The sequence below is a fragment of the Onychostoma macrolepis genome, chromosome 21, assembly GCF_012432095.1.
Source record: "Onychostoma macrolepis isolate SWU-2019 chromosome 21, ASM1243209v1, whole genome shotgun sequence".
NCBI lineage: Eukaryota > Metazoa > Chordata > Actinopteri > Cypriniformes > Cyprinidae > Onychostoma > Onychostoma macrolepis.
The window spans coordinates 10,957,938-10,974,639 of record NC_081175.1 but is presented as its reverse complement, the minus strand read 5'-3'; the positions used below and the strand labels follow the sequence as shown (position 1 = coordinate 10,974,639).

General features: G+C 36.2%; 1 protein-coding gene across 1 annotated transcript in view; it reads right to left on the bottom strand.

Annotated features, from left to right (window-relative positions):
- LOC131529395 (collagen alpha-1(XXIII) chain) overlaps positions 1-16,064 on the bottom strand; it is a 98,872-nt gene extending 82,808 nt beyond the window's left edge. Inside the window, exons 1-2 of the mRNA XM_058759093.1 lie at positions 15,433-16,064; positions 15,018-15,087 (exon numbers count right to left, since the gene is read on the bottom strand). Of these exons, the coding sequence (XP_058615076.1) occupies positions 15,018-15,087; positions 15,433-15,717 (355 nt within the window). The 5' untranslated portion in view covers positions 15,718-16,064. The remainder of the gene's footprint in view (positions 1-15,017; positions 15,088-15,432) is intronic.
- Positions 16,065-16,702: the final 638 nt, after the last annotated feature.

The following is a 16,702-nucleotide window of genomic DNA, read 5'->3' as shown; positions in this document are numbered from 1 at the left end:
TATAAACTCTGAACCGTATGACAGTGAAAAAAGCAGCAGCAGCATAAGCGGGTAAAATGTAAAGCAATGATCATTTTTTAATAATAGTTACCACATACGTATCTCAAGCTGCGTAAAATTGCTCAAATGACTAAATTTGAAAAGTTGGGACAACATTTGGGCAGGTTTCAAACAAATACTTGAGTATGTAAGTAAGGTTAAAAAAATAATACATGAGGATTCGAAACTAAATAAAATAATCAAGATCAACCTCATGATGTCTGACCAGTAAAATGTTCGGCAGACCCCCAGCACCCCCTTGCAGACATCAGTTTGAATCTAACAATTGGACTGTCAGCACAGTAAAACTCTCAGTGAGAAATTGAGTTTCTAAACTCATTTCCTTTAAACACAGTCATTAAAGATATTAATGTAAAACAAACAAAAACAAACAACACATAAATAGTTATCCACCTCTATGGGGCGACCCATCCCTAACCTTTAACATACTGTTAAAATATTCCATAACTGAAAGTCATGATAACTTGAAGATGTTGATTCAGTAACTGATCTGACATATTCAGTGGATTCATTTGTGAAAGATTCATCAGATTGTTTCAAACAATGACTGAGTTTGTAACTACCGAGTCTTTTTGAATAACTCACTTTTTGACTGACTCATGAGAGTCATTTGATCATGAATCAAATTGCACTGCTGGCCCACTATATTTCTGTGTGCAGTCAACAAGAACAATACAATAGAAAGACTTTTTCTTTTCTTTTTTTGGTAGTCTGCTGCATTACGCTCCTTAAAAGGAACTCACTGTCTGTTTCGTAAGTCGTTGCAACATAGATTTAAAAAAAAAAAAAAAAACATCAATGGAAAGTGGTCTGCTAGAGCTTTTACCTGTGTCCACTGTTTTAGGTTTCACGGTAAAGAATTCAAGTCCGGTTAAAGAGCATAAGCAGCTGTAAGCTGAGTCCAGAAATGCACGATGGCTTGAAGACAGAGTGAAGAAGAGAAAAATTGTCACCCTGTGAGTGATGGCTTAGATGAGTGGTCTGGTTACGCCACCCCGCTGGCAGAGGGAGGTCCGGTGTCAGCACCCCTGATGTAAGGAGTGCGGCAAACTGGGGTGGAACAAGACCTTGTATTTGTGATGTATGCGGGGACAGGCATATATGGAACATGGCTGCAGACAGGACACTTAAATTAGCTCTGAATACGCAGAAGTCAGTCACGGTCACACACACTTCAGCTATGCACTTCATGTAACACCTACATAATCTGTCATTTGTGTGAATGTGACTAACTCCTCCTGAAACTCCACATGTTTCAGTCTTAGTTTTTGAAGTTTAGCAGACTCTCACTTCATAAAGCTGCCAATTAGAGGCAGTGATTGCTGATCTTTAGGCGGATAGTCTTTGTTAGATGCTGTTATTATGAGCATCTAAGTGCTATTTCATTATTATTTTCATTTTAAAGTGTCAGAATCACTTTAGATAATGTATATATATTCCATATCAAGAAGAGGAGTTGCAGGAGACAGTGTGTTGTAAGGGTGAACGGAGGGTTACTATGAGAAGGTTTGGTGGTTTTATAGACGCTATAGTGATATTGGGATATCTTCCTGACATTAATCACAGATGATTTACTCAAGTAGGACATGTTCCCAGATCACCATCTTTGTTGTTTTTTACTTAAAATTCCTATCAACCATTCTCCCCAAACCAATTTTAGTGGTATGATAAGTATTAGGTTTAAAAGCCAGAGTAACATTCTTATCAGCCATGATTTACTTCTGAATTTAAAAATATTTTATAGAATTTAAATACATTGTCCAAAAGTTTGTGGTAGTTTTTTTTAAAGGTTTTTGAAAGACATCTTGGTTACACTTTATAATAAGGATAATTAATTAACATTAATTAATGCTTTAACTAATATTAACTAAAAATGAACAATACATTTGTTATAGTATTTATAAATTTTTGTTAACGTTAATAAAAATACAACCTTTCATTGTTAGTTCATGCTCAGGTCTAATAATTAATATTAACAGATAAAACTTTGGATTTTAATAATGTAGTAAATGGTCAAATCTTTATCTATTTGTCTTCTTTTTTATTTAAAAAAAATCCACTTGCTTTTCTTTTTGTGTATGTGTGTGTGTGTGTGTGTGTGTGTGTGTATACATTTTTAAAAAAAATACCTTGCTACGTATACTGCGTTAGACTAACCAAGACTTGTCATTTGCACTTACATATTGTTGCTCTTTTGTTAGTTTTGATTGCTTCTATTGTCCTCATTTGTAAGTCGCTTTGGATAAAAGTGTCTGCTAAATGACTAAATGTCAATGTAAATGTAAATGTTGCAATTAATATGAACTAAGATTAATCATGTTTTAAGTATTTTTCATTGTTAGTTTATTTTAACTAATGTTAACAAATTAAAACTTATTAAGTGTTACTGAAATCTCAGTAAAAAATGCAGTAAAAACATAATGTTGTGACATATTATTACAATTTAAAATAGGACAATTATTCGTCATGTCACACCCATGGACGTTTTGTTCTGTTTTCATCCCCCATGTGCTCAGTGTGACCCAGTTTTTCCCCGTGTTTGATTTGATTAGTTAGTTCACCTGTGTCTTGTTTATCATCCTCACCTGTCAGTCCCTCGTTAGCAACCCTACTTTAGTTCTAGCCTGTTCAGTTCTCCTTTGTCTGGTATTATTTGTGTATGTGAATGTTGCCCCTATGTGTGTCTGCTGCCTGCCTTCTGTGGATTTATTAAAGACGTTTTGACTTGGTCATCATCTTTGTGTGTGTTTGATCGACCTCGTTATGTTTTCTATGGCACTTTATTAAATACAGGTTGTGTCAAAGCAGCTTCACCGAGATAAACAAGAAACAGCAGAATCAATCATGGAAACTCAACGCTGGAGACAGTTTCTGCTGCAAAACAGCTCTAAAATACAGTAGTGTCATTATTTAGGTCAAAAGTAACTGTTTTTGATTTCTGATATATTTTAAAATGTAATTTATTATTGCAGCAGTTACTTCAGTTTCACACGATCCTTCAAAAAATAATTCTAATATGCTAATTTGGTGTTCAAAAACATTTCTTATTATTATCAATGTTGAAAACATTTAATATTTTTGTGGTAACCATGCTTTTATTTATTTTCTTATTCTTTTTTTAGGATTCTTTGATGAACAGAAATTTCAAAGAACAGATTTGAAATTGAGTTGGGAGTTGTTTCATATGACAACAAATAGACATAAATGAAATACTCCCAAATGAATTAGAATCAAATCAAATTGAATCAAAAGTGTAGGCTAATCTAATCAAATCAAATCAAGAATCTGTGAATCAGAATATAATCAAATCTGGAAATCTGTATCAATATCCATTAAATATTGTTGTAAAATAAAAATTTACCCTGTTTACTTTCCTGGTGGTATTGTGCAGAAATTCAGTCCTACATTTTTACCTCACTGAATATCTGAATAACTCTTAACTATAACTATTGTGGAGGTAAAATAAGCGGCTACTGTATTATGTTGACTTTAAGGTCATAGGTCACATCTAATTCCACAAACTACTTTACGTTTTTTGAGTACTTCAAAGTTTCCTGGTCAAAATTCTCAACCTTTCAATATGGTGTTTACTCCTAAAGTCTATAAATATGTCAAACAACTTAAACAATGTAAAGCAGACTCAAAAAGTTAAAAAGCCCATAATCTGAGTTGAATTACAATTTAAAGGCAGAAGCATTTAAAACGTTTCTAGATTTTAAAGGTGATGCCAGTTCATCTTGTGTGGGGTTTAGGGCAGGTGTCTATTATAAAAAGAAACACACTGACAATGGATCAATGAGTGTCAATATCCCTGACCTGATGTTCAAAGGTGGGCCAGAGCTGCTAATGGAGCGTGTCCAGCTGCACCTGATGTTAAGGGTCCAACGTTAAACACACAGGAAGGATTTGGTTCTACTGGGTTTACTTTTACTACCTGTTCTCCCAGTCTGTCCTCGTTAACTGAAAGAAGTAACGACATTAACATATGTAGGCCAGAAGCCCTGTCTGTCTCCTGAGTTTCCTCCTGTATCTCTGCTGTGCCCAGATCTCACACTCTTTCCATTAGAAGCGAGGGAGGGAAGACGCCACTGCAGAAAGCTTAAATCTTGACGCGTGGTAATGAGAAACACAGGTCTAAAGTCTGGACTATATTTCATCAGAAGAGCTTTGCTACTGGTGTACACCTGCACTGCCCGTGATCTCGGAGGCTCTGGGAAAGCTGGGTGCTAAGTATCTGTTTAGATTAATGGTAAATACAAGCCTTCAAGCCTTTTATAGGGGTCGGGCATCCTAACAGGATCCCACAAAAAAGAAGCAATAATAACACACAGAGGAACAACGCTTATGGGGCTTTGCTCAGTTCTCATGCACCGAGCAAACACAAACATAATGACGTATATACTTAAAATATCTTACATCTGAACCAGGGGTCTTCAACCTTTTTCAGGCCAACGGCTCCTTACTGGATAAACAGATGGATCAGGGATCTCTGTTACATGTCACATTTTAAAACATGCCATATTAATGTATTTACATACTTTTTTATTAAGCTTACATTGTCTTAATGGTGCTTAAATGAATAAGTCATTAATTTTAAATTGCCTGCAGTCCAACACAGGACAAGAAGATTGAAAAATGGATGGATATTTGACATTACAGTTTAATTTTAATATTGGAGGGACAAAATATTTAGCTGAACTTTATCTTTTTAACTTTAGCTTTAAAAATTATAAAAATATAAACAATACATTTAAAATTCAAATAAAAAGTTACAATAGAATAGTATTTATATTTCTTTTTTCTACCCACCGTTAGAAATATAAACATAAAGAAAAACATAAAACTACGACTATAAACTAATAGCAGAATGAAACAGTAATAATGAAAAAGTCTGTACATTTTACCATAATTTTTTACTTTTAACTTATTGTTAAGCTTCTTCACAACCCCTGGTTGTACTGAACATTTCACCGCTTGCAGCCGAATTACAGTCATTCTAATATTAAGTACAACAGCACTCTTTCTCATGTGATATTGGCTAATTTTACAACTGTTTAATGCAATGAGCTTTAGAGTTCCATGATATAACTGATGCAGATCAGACACGGTTAACTGAACTTTAGCATCAACAGTAGTGATATAAAACAAGGCTCAGTAAACTCAATGAAGATTCCCTGGAATTACTATAATCACATCTGCAGATGGCTAAATTAAATGGTCCCGGTCTTGGATGAGCATTAATAGAAAGCTGAGCCAAACTGGGACAGATGCGCTGTATTACTAAGTGGAGAAGACAGAATAGTCAAAAGTGAAAGAAGGTTCAGCAGGAATTTCCTGGGCAGTGGATTAACTGTAAAAAGACAGTTTGTATGTTTAGTTGCAGATGAGTCACTATCTAGATTGTCTGGTGTGTAATGTGTGATTGTGTGTGTGTGCAAACAGCAGCAGATGTGCAGATGAGTGAATGGCAAGAACTCAGAGGTCAATGAAACCAGGGCACACATAAAGAAAAAACAACACTGTATATTCATAACCATTTTTCTATGAACTGCCAACAAGCATATACAGTATATATATATATATATATATATATATATATATATATATATATATACACAAAACATTCTTTAACCAACTGTTATTTCATTTTGGCATACATTTATTACAGGAGCATCTAGTATTTCAGGTTGTAAAACTTAAAATTGTTAAAATGTTTGGTATATCTAACATCTGGATAATAAGGCAGTCAAGCATGTAATATAATATAATATAATATAATATAATATAATATAATATAATATAATATAATATAATATAATATAATATAATATAATATAATATAATATAATATAATATAATAAATAAAATAAAATAAAATAAAATAAAATAAAATAAAATAAAATAAAATAAAATTAAATTAAATAATAAAATTAAATTAAATAATAAAATTAAATTCTCGAATTGCAATGGAATTGCATCCCATTGATACATGTTGTTTGGATTACATCACATTTTTTGGCTGTTGTCTGACCTTTAGTTGACTTCGTGTGGACTGTGTCCAAGCTGACAGGGGAGTCGTCGGCCTAGATAACAGTCCATGGTCTCACTGACACAAGCTATCCTGGTTTACACAGTGTAGTAAACGTTACTCCTTCACATTGTTATGCTTAATCTATTGATTTCCATCACTCACTTAAAGTGCTCATTGCAGGCCATAACACTAAACCAGACTCACATTGTTTAGGCAAACCTCTAATCCATCCTAACACTTCAATGACCTCTCAAGCTCGGGATGTTCCTTTGTAAACCAGACTCAACATTTTTAATGTTCGACAAAAGCCATGTGCGAGATAGTGGAAAAAATTAGGGGGTATTTATTCCGGCTCATTTCTCGGTTTTTCGTAATCTGTTTTGTTGTTCCACTATAGAGTAACATAAACAAACATTTTCTAAGTAGGTGGGAGAAACAGACCCACCTCTGTTCTCCAACACACACTGACAGACTCTCACCAGGACATGAACGCTAGGGGGAAATCCAGAAGTTAGTTTTTCTCAGTGAAGGATGAGAGGGATGTAGACAGTATGTGATGTGAGTCATTAATATGTCTACAGTGCTGCTTGAAAGTTTGTGAACCCTTTAGAATTTTCTATATTTCTGCGTAAAAATGACCCAAAACATCATCAGATTTTCATTTTTCATTGAGAAAAATGATCCAGTGTTGTGTATCTGTGCATTGCAAAAGTATGCGAATCTTTGCTTTCAGTATCTGGTGTGACCCGCTTTTGCTGCAGTAACTGAAGATAAAGTTTCCTGTAAATGCTGATCAGTCCTGCAAAATAAAATGTAGGAGTTTTAGCCCATTCCTTAGTGCAGAACCACTTAAACTCTGTGATGTTGGTGGGTTTCCTCCTATGAACTGCGTGCTTAGGTCCTTCCACAACATTTTAATTGAATTAAGGTCTGGACTTTGACTCAGCCATTCCAAAACATTAACTTTGTTCTTCTTTAACCATTCTTTGGTAGAATGACTTGTGTGCTTGGGGTTGTTGTCTTGCTGCATGAGCCACATTCTCTTGAGACTCTGTTCTTAAACAGATGTCCTGATGTTTTCCTTTAGAATTTGCTGGTATAATTTAGAATTCATTGTTCCATCAATGATGGCAGGCTGTCCTGGCCAAGATGCAGCAAAACAGGCCCAAGCCATGATACTAGCACCACCATGTTTCACAGATGGGATAAGATTCTTAAGATGGAATGCAGTGTGTTCTTTTCTCCGAACATAATAGCTTCTCATTTAAACCAATAAGTTCTATTTTGGTTTCATCCATCCATTAAACCTTTCTCCAATAGTCCTCTGGCTTGTCCACATGATCTTTAGCAATTCTGCCATGCACACCATGGTTCCTCAGTGTTCTCCTGATGGTGGACTCACGAACATTAACATTAGCCAATGTGAGAAAGGCCTTTAGTTGCTTAGAAGTTACCCTGGGAACTTTTGCAACCTTGCAGGCTATTACACGTTCTGCTTTGCAGTGATCTTTGTTGGTCGACCACTTCTCGGGAAGGTAACAGTGGTCTTGAATTTCCTCCATTTGTACACAATCTCTGTCTGTCTTTAGAGATGGTTTTGTAACTTTTTCTAGCCTGATGAGCAACATCAACTCTTTTTCCGAGGTCCTCAGTAATCTCCTTTGTTCGTGACATGATTCACTTCCACAAACATGATCAGACTTTGATAGATCCCTGTTCTTTGAATAAAACAGGTCACGTACTGACATAGTCATTGCACTGACTGAAAACACCTCTGCACAGATGGACTCTAATTTCACCTTTAAATTAACTGCTAATCCAAGAGATTCACATACTTTTGCACCGCACAGATATGTAACACTGGATAATTTTTCTCAATAAATAAATGACAAAGAAAATATTTTTCATTTGGTTCTCTTTTAAGTGCTTCTTTATCTTTCTTCATGAGGATACCTTTTTTGTCAGGGTTTCAAATGTCTTCTTAGCAAATATGCATTTAATGAAAACAAAATATAGAAATAAAAAGGAACTGAAGTTTAGATGGTACAATGCTTGTAATGTCAAATTGTACAATAAATGAGTATGCGACTTCTTTCAAAAACATTAAAAACATTGAAAATATTTACGTGTATACTGAATTCATGTATTTTATTCATTTATCTTGAAATTCCACAATGCAGTTTATTAACAATTAAACATTATTTTTCTAACATACTGTTTAAAATCTACTTTACAACTGTGTGTAATCAACACTTGTTGTCCAAAGCAGGATGATGTTTATTTGGCACAGATCACTAGCAGTGGACAAAGTCTGACTTAGACTATCAGAGGGTTGCCAGACGTTCAGCATACAACCCCCCACCAAGTGCTGGAGGCCTACACATTCACTCAGACTCAAAAACCACAAACACACACACACATACAAACACACAGCCTTCCAGAGCCAACACACACATATAAACAAGCTGTATACGCTTAATAGAAAATACAGGAAAAACTTTCCCAACAAGAGTCTGTCTATCCTGGGAGAATTTATCCTAAATTTTAACAGGTCAGCACAGTACACTTATAAAATGTAGAGTGTGTTTTTCCTCCGGTGAAGATACATAAAAAATATATATAAATGACATCTGTTGAATTGCTCTTCAATAGAGTCTGGTTGAAGGAGGAAGGCATCTTATCTCCCAGCCAATCAAAACAGGGCTACAATAACACACATAATTAGGAGATTACAATCGTCCCGAATCCAACTGCACGCAACTCTGACTAAGTCTGCAAAATAGTCTTCACACGGATTTGAATTCTTTCTTTTTAGATGACTGAATGCAGCTGCTCAAAGGCCAATCAGCCTGAGGTTTGTTCATCAGATGTCCCAGAATGAATCAGGACAGGGGTGCAGAAACTGAGCATGAAGAGTCACTGGAGATCCACATGTAATGTTGAGAAGTTGCACATGTCACTCAAGATCCACTTCAGCAGCATTTCTCAACCTTTTGATTCGAAAGCCACCATGTAAACTGACATTCTGACATTCTGATAAAAATCTAGTTTGAGTTACTACCAGACTGGGAATGGCGAGGAACCGTTACCGTCTTTCCACTGTTTGACATTAAGTTAAGCAACATGTAGCCTAAATAGCCCAATCTGAAAGCGGTTAGGGATACTTTTTTCTTTTTTTAATCACTCAAGACAAGTTTCCAGAAAAGCCCCAGGTGAAAACGATGCAAAACAAACCTCACAGCTTGACAGTAAAAAATGTTGCAGGAAAATGGCAAGATCTCCCCATGGCAGCGAAAAAAGTGCAACCCTGTTCAAAATCTCAGTCTAGGAAACAAGGCTCCAAGCCTTGCACAGCTCCAAGGTTCTGCCATGGACCATGCAACCCAAAAGTACAGTTAGGGGAGAAGTTTAAAATGTGAAAAGACGTGGCATGCTGCCACACAGATGGGGGATACAACAGAGGGAGAAAATAAATTCTCTGGCTCACTGGAGGCATTTGAGAGATTTGCAATTAAGATTAGGCCTGACAACGCAAGGACAAGGATCAGGCTCCCTCAGTACACATAATCATGCAAACAGACAGCATGATGCATTTGCAACTCAATCGGCGACGAAACCCCATTGAAAGAGCAGGAATGACTGGGAGAAAATGGATATGTGAATGAGATTATAATGAATGGCTCAGTGGAGAGACTAGATTAAAATAAAGGTGGATTCTTTCTGTCTCTGTGAGAGAGAGAGAAAGGGATTTTTAGCTATTCAAGTTTCCCAATTTGATTCTGATTCACAAGCTCTTGATTTAATTTGATTCTGATTCACTTAGCTAAATTTCACTGTCCATTTTTTTTTTACATATTAAAGAAATGTTCTTTTTTGTTAAGGCAGTGTTTCAAAGTAACTGAAATTAGTACTTTATTTATAGAACCAGCTTGAATTAGTCATTTGTTTCGAGAATCAAACAACGCTGGACATGCTATATTTGCTGTTCTGTGTTTCACGCACTGTCAAAAGAACGGGCTCATAAGAGTCAAGAATACAGATTTGGAACGACATGAAGATGAATGAACAATGACAGGTTCCAGTAAGCTGTTATGAAAACACTCAATTAATGTCTTTCTTGTATTTCAGATAGTCTGAGAACTACCCTGTTCTGTCAACCGCAAGTGCTTAACGAGCATTTTAACACTTGTTTAACAAATTAGGAGACAAATTAAAACAGCAACAGCCCTGCCAACTTTTCTGTGCATGCAGACCGAAACAAACAAAATGCTGAGCCAAGATCTGATGGGTAAGATCAACTTTTAACCACTAAAAAAGAGGTCTTCACATGCATGAAAATCAGGACTGCGCAACAGTGCTCTTATCATATGTAAATTTACATCATTTTTAAGATTAAAGAGAAAAGATAACATTGATTACTTTTGACAAAGATGAAAAACGTAGAATGTGTTTTCATTGCAGTTATCAAATAGTTACAAAAGAACCCTGGTTTTATTTTACTGTAATTGGAGATCTTTAAAATCATCTAGGATTGAGCAAGGAGGTATAAATGTTCTCCAAATGTATAAATTCTTGTGAGGTGTGAGATGAGAGGGAGTGAAAAAGTGCGAGTCTACCATATGATCAACAAATCACCTATTTTTTCTGATAATCAGACCTAACATACCATAATTGCTTCCATATCTCCTCTCTATTTTCAGCGGGTACATGGCCTCACATTTCATTCAAATGAAATTGGGAAATGTTGCAGCCAAACAGAGAGGGAGGTTTTACAGTGATGTTGAGAGTATGCCAGAATGCCCTCCCACAAACTACAGACAGATGCTTTTAATAAGCCAAGAGTGCAGAACCCATACCGCTATTGCCTTTATTTTGTATTTATTTAGCTAGATCCTGATGGAGATACATTCTGACCGCCTATTTCGCAAAGCCATGCAGCTACAGACTCATGTCAATTGAAAGTAATAAGAAAAGTTTGTACCACACATGTACTCACAGACTGCACTTAAAAGTTCACCCAAAAATGAAAATTATGTCATCACCCTCATGTCATTTCAAACCTGTATGGCTTTCTTTCTTCTGTGGAACATTAAAGAAGATATTTTGAAAAATGTTGGTAGCCAAACTGTTTTGGTTACCATTGACTTCCATTGCTTGGATGAAAAAAAAAAAAGTTTCTTAAATATTTTTATGTTCCGCAGATTAAAAAACAAACAAAAAATCGATCTGCAGTATTATTTTTCGAGTCGCCTTGAGAACGCAATGCAATATGTGTGCTGGAGATTCAATCGCTAAAGTTGGCCAGTCAGTTCTGGAGAAAAATATTTATTCATTTTCCAGTGCATCTCCTCGGCCACAGGTTTTGAGATATCCGCTTTTTCTCAGCAAAGTGAAAAGCCTTCTAACACGGTGTGGAGAAACACATAAGCACCCAGTGTGCACTGAGAGGACTAGATTTTCACGTTACCCCGCTTCATGCCTACTTAAATCAACATGAAGGTATAGCATATGACTACACTTATGCACAGAGGGGAAAGCTTAACGTAGATCAGACATGAAAAAGTTCAAAACCAACATAGAGGCCAACAGATAATCTGTACCCCTCCATCTCACCCACAGCGAAACCCTTAGAGCCCTAGACGGCGTTTGGAGGAAGCATTAAAGCTTACAGCCTTCTCAATGGGTAGGCCAATAAAACAAGGGCGGATTACATTCTTAAGAAGCACGTTTATCCAAGCACGTCGCGCTGTTTCCAGAACAACCTCCTAACCTGAGAGAGGAGACAAGGTGTCCGGATCCATGACGGGTTGGGATCTACATCGCCCTGAGGCTCGGGTATGGGGTCACACAGTTATGTGAAGCATTTGGATTTTTCCTACTGTAGCTTTTCACAGTCACGCTCAGATTTTGGTTTTAAGATAATGTGTTTGTCCGTAGTGGCAATAACAGAGGTTTTCTGAGCAATGGCAAGTATAGCTGCAGGCTCACTTGTGAAACAAACGCAGCTGTATTATTGAACTCTGTTATGAATGTGGTATCTATCAATAGAGACTCGCAATGAATGCAAACATCTGTATTCTGGTGATGTGGCTGGGATTCTTGCTGTGTTGCAATATGTAGAGTAGAGCACTTTGAAATGACGATTCGGTAATATTTTACATCACTGACAAGACAATACTACAAAAAAAAAGAAAGTAATAATGATTATGACAAGTTCTTTCTGCACATTGATCACAGAGATTCATGTGCAACCAAAAGAGGAGGGTTTTGAAACTTAAACTCGTATAGAACGGGCTCAAAACTTGCATTTTAGTACATAAACTCTTGAAAATAAGAGTTTTTTATTGGCATCTATGATTCCAAGAAGAACCTTTAACATCCTTTGAACCTTTTCATTTCACAAAAGGTTGGCTTTTTAATGATTAAAAAATATATACCATACCATTTTTTTTCCAGTGGTATAGTTTGTGAATTATGAAGGTTGTTTAAATGTATTTCTACTTAACTCGTAGCTACAATGAATTTAAATGTCATAGGGAAGTGTCTGAGAGGCTAATTGTTTCAGTATCTTGTTCATTTTGAGCTCTAAGTGACCAGTGTGTCGTTGTTTCAGGTTCAGAGGAAGCCCAAGTCTGAGTGGCTTCAGCTTTGATGAGGCCAGGGTCAATTAAATGCTTTGTTGAGCTCATTAGTTCATGGTCCGCAGGTCTTGGTCCTTTTGTGTCTGTAGTTCAAGTGTGTTTTCTGATGTCTGCCTTGAAAAGAAGCCCATTAAAAGCAAAGGAAGGAACAGCAAATTGCACAGACGGATGACTCAGGTTTACCATTCAGCTAAAGAAAACAGTTTGATTCACCAAAAGCACCTGAGCCTTTAATTGGAGACAGGAAGTGCAACATAAGTGAAGACAAAAGGTCTATTCACTGTTAAGAACTAAGAAACAATTCCTACTTCCAACAAACTGCAATTATATTATTTAAAATAAAGTCAATGCATGTTTTGTTTACAAGCCTCTTACTATACTATACTTATTATACAATAACAAATACCTTTATAGTATATTTATGTTTTAAAAAACTTTATACCACAGTAAATAACGTTTAAATGTCCATATTATACTAGCTGCCAGCCTGTAAATTATAGATACCCTTAACAAGCGTCATGAAATAATTCGTGAAACTGCCAATAAAAAGCTCCCATGAGCATTATAAAAAGGGTTGACTTTTCCTTAAATAGCACTGACTATTTACTATTTTGATGTAAACAGTGAATTATCAAATGTAAATGATCAAATACTAACTATTAAAAATCACAAAGAATATCATAAAGCTCACTCTTTATGTGATCGGTATTATTTTCTGGCTCCTAGTTGAGGCTCCTTCGGTGTAAGTATATGGGATTGTTTGCTTGTTATATAGGTGTAATATATATATATATATATATATATATATATATAGGTGTAAATCATTTGATTGCTCAGAAAAGTGATAATGATGATGATGGTTTGCTTACCAAGCGCCAGTAAAAAGAACATCACAGACAAGTAGGCTATTAAGTATCTGATAAATGTTAATACAATCTACACAAAACTCATTATGGACTGATGGTTCCTCCAAAGATAAATTGATAAAACAGTAAAACAGATTTACCTTAAATACATCTCGTGTTTCTTCGAAATGTCTGCCATAAGAGCTAAAACAGATCTCTTAGAATATATAAGATAATGTACATTTTTAAGTTATCAAGGTTCACTGATCTTACAAGATGACTTTTGATGTCTTTCATGTTCTTCTATTCTTCTATCCTCTTAGATATTTCAATATCAGGGATGAAAAAGACTGGATTTCATTTCTAGCCACAATACCTCAGGATGACGATATGAGAAGCAAAACTCTTAGCTCATGGCAAAGTTTTAAGCATTTAAAGAAACAATGTGCATTATAAGGTTATGTATGAATAGATATGAAACCAGTCCTTGAAAGAGAATACAGAGAACAAAGATAAAAGAGCTTTGAGTTTAATTGAAACTGTAGTGTCCTATATGGGACAGGGCTACAAGTTAAATTATACCCACATTTTAGCAACAACATCAGAGGGTACATGGGAGGCCCTCTTTTGGTAGGCACCGCTACCATGAAATCTTCATAGGCTAGTAAATTTCCCCATGCATAATTCCACTATGCCCTGAGAGGGTACGTCTCTTAAACAGTGTTGGAGTAAACCTGTCATTTTCTCTCAGGCAACAGCCAAATTTCCACGGACTAAAACATAAGAACAGAGCAACAAATTCATGCAAGGTTAAGTATCTTCTGTCTATCCCCTACTTTGCACCGATAGCTGGCAATGAATTTTAATGTCTCGTAGCTGAGCTTACACAATAAATCTGTGGCATCCACCGGCCTCTGCGGACAGAGGAGCGCCACTCTCATCTTTATAACTTCCACATGTGAGTTATTTAATTCAGCATGAAGTATATAAGCTGTGGTTCTGCATGTGGTCACACTGACATGTCAGAACACTGACACTTATCCAGGCTGTAAAAAATGTTTCATCGTTACAACATCTCTGTGTCCATCCATTTAACTTACACAATAATTTCGGTCGTTTCGTATCGCTTTTATGAGTTTTCAGAGTTTCAAATTGATTTTCTTCATCTGGAATTAAATTCATACCGCAAGTTATAACTGCAATAATGAAATGCAAGTAGGCTACAGCCTGCAAAAAGTATGCAAACAGCTTCACAAGATAAGTCCCCATTGAACTGAACATTCTTATCAACATCACATGCTAGCAAGTCACCTGCTGCATCATTTATTGACCCAATTTAAGGCAAAGTTCAGATTTTGATATAAAAATAGAGTGAATATGCCTCAGATGATCGTTTTAGGAGGGAAAAGAACAAAAAACGTCTCGTGCAGAGGAACAAACCTGGAGGACACGAGCACTCTTGCGCTGCTTCTCGAGCTGTGCGAATTTTTGACACTCCCTCTTTGAGTCTCTGAGAAAACAAATATATATTTATATGATATACATATCTACACTGATGATTTAAAATTACCAGGATATTTTTCGTTACGTTTAAGGATGTTTTATTTAGCTAATCCTAAAACAGTAGGCTACACGTAATTCAAAATACTTGGGAAACACCTAAAACAATCAACAAGTAAACTTATTTCATATTTTTAGTGTATGTGAATAGCTATTCTCTAATTTCCATTTATACGTTAGGCTACATAATAAATATGTTAGAACATAATAAATGTTAGCCTATATATATAAACCATGAAAAAACAAAAACTGCTTGTAAAAGTAGCAGGAAATAATGAAAACAGCGACGCCTCACCTCTTGCACAAGTTTCTCTATCGCATCCCGAAAAGTCGCGTGCGCATCCAGTGTCGCGTGCACAGGTTGAATCACAGACAGTCGCTCCATCTCTAGAAGCTCAATTTTACGTTCAAGATTAGATGTTTTGACGTTCATGAACAGACAAACTGCCACCGAAGACGCCGACAACATAAAACATACGAGGGTCGTTAAACAATGAAATATCTGTGATGTGTGATGTCCATTGCTCTGTGATGTCTTTGACACATCTTTTGAATCCCCAGTTGAAACCATTTTTGGCATTATGGTTTAAATATTATCCTTGTTCTTGAATCCTCTTTTAAAACTCGTGTAGACCTTTTTTCAGTAAAGTGGCGTTTATGGCTTCAGCGTAACTGAGGCTGACAGGAGAAGCGACGATGTGACGCACACTAGAAGAGAGCGTGTACTATTGAAGGTCGCGCGCCTCTCTGCGTCTCGAAAGCAGGTTAAATTGTTTCCCTCTGAAGAAGTGTGTCTCAGAGAATCCAGTCAGCCCCTTTTTTCGCTGCTGGGCTGCCGTCAACAAAACTATGTAAACGACAGAGTGCGAATAGTAGGCTATGTATGTATGTGTGTGTGTGTGTGTGTGTGTGTGCGCGCGCGCGGGGTCTTCCCTCTTTGCCCCAAAGGTCAAAAGAAAAAAAAAAAAAAAGGTTGACGGGGGTCTTAAGAGCATCTATTCTTTTACTATATGTTTCAAACGTTGGTGAACACAAAAGTGAGATAAGGCTATGAATTAATCAAGGAAATGAACAAAAGTTGCGCGTCTGAAATAGTACAGCCGCTCAAGCGCTTTCGAAGAACTGTCAATATCTTAAGATTTTATGATAAATCAAATATAAACAAAAACACAAACAAAATACTTAAACGTTAATCCTCGAACATAGAAAAAATGCTAATATTTGATGTATAGCATAGCAAATGAAAGATTCTGCGAATGTAGGGCATGTATGGCAAGGAGAAGGCTTGGTTAAAAACATGAAAACATGACAGGCTGTGTATTTTTACTTTCTCCTTTCATTTTTTTCCTGTTTGTGATATCTCGCAAAAATTAAGCCAAGCCACACTCAAGTAATTGCCAAACCAACTGTTCCTTCGCGAGTAATTCGTAGTTTCAACCACTAGAGGTCCAAAACATAACTTTTGTTTAAACTCACTGCGCTATGCGCGCCAAAATACCATTTCGATTGCGCAAATTGAACTTGACAAGAAAACTGTAGATATAAGACAGAGTGTCCAAAATAAA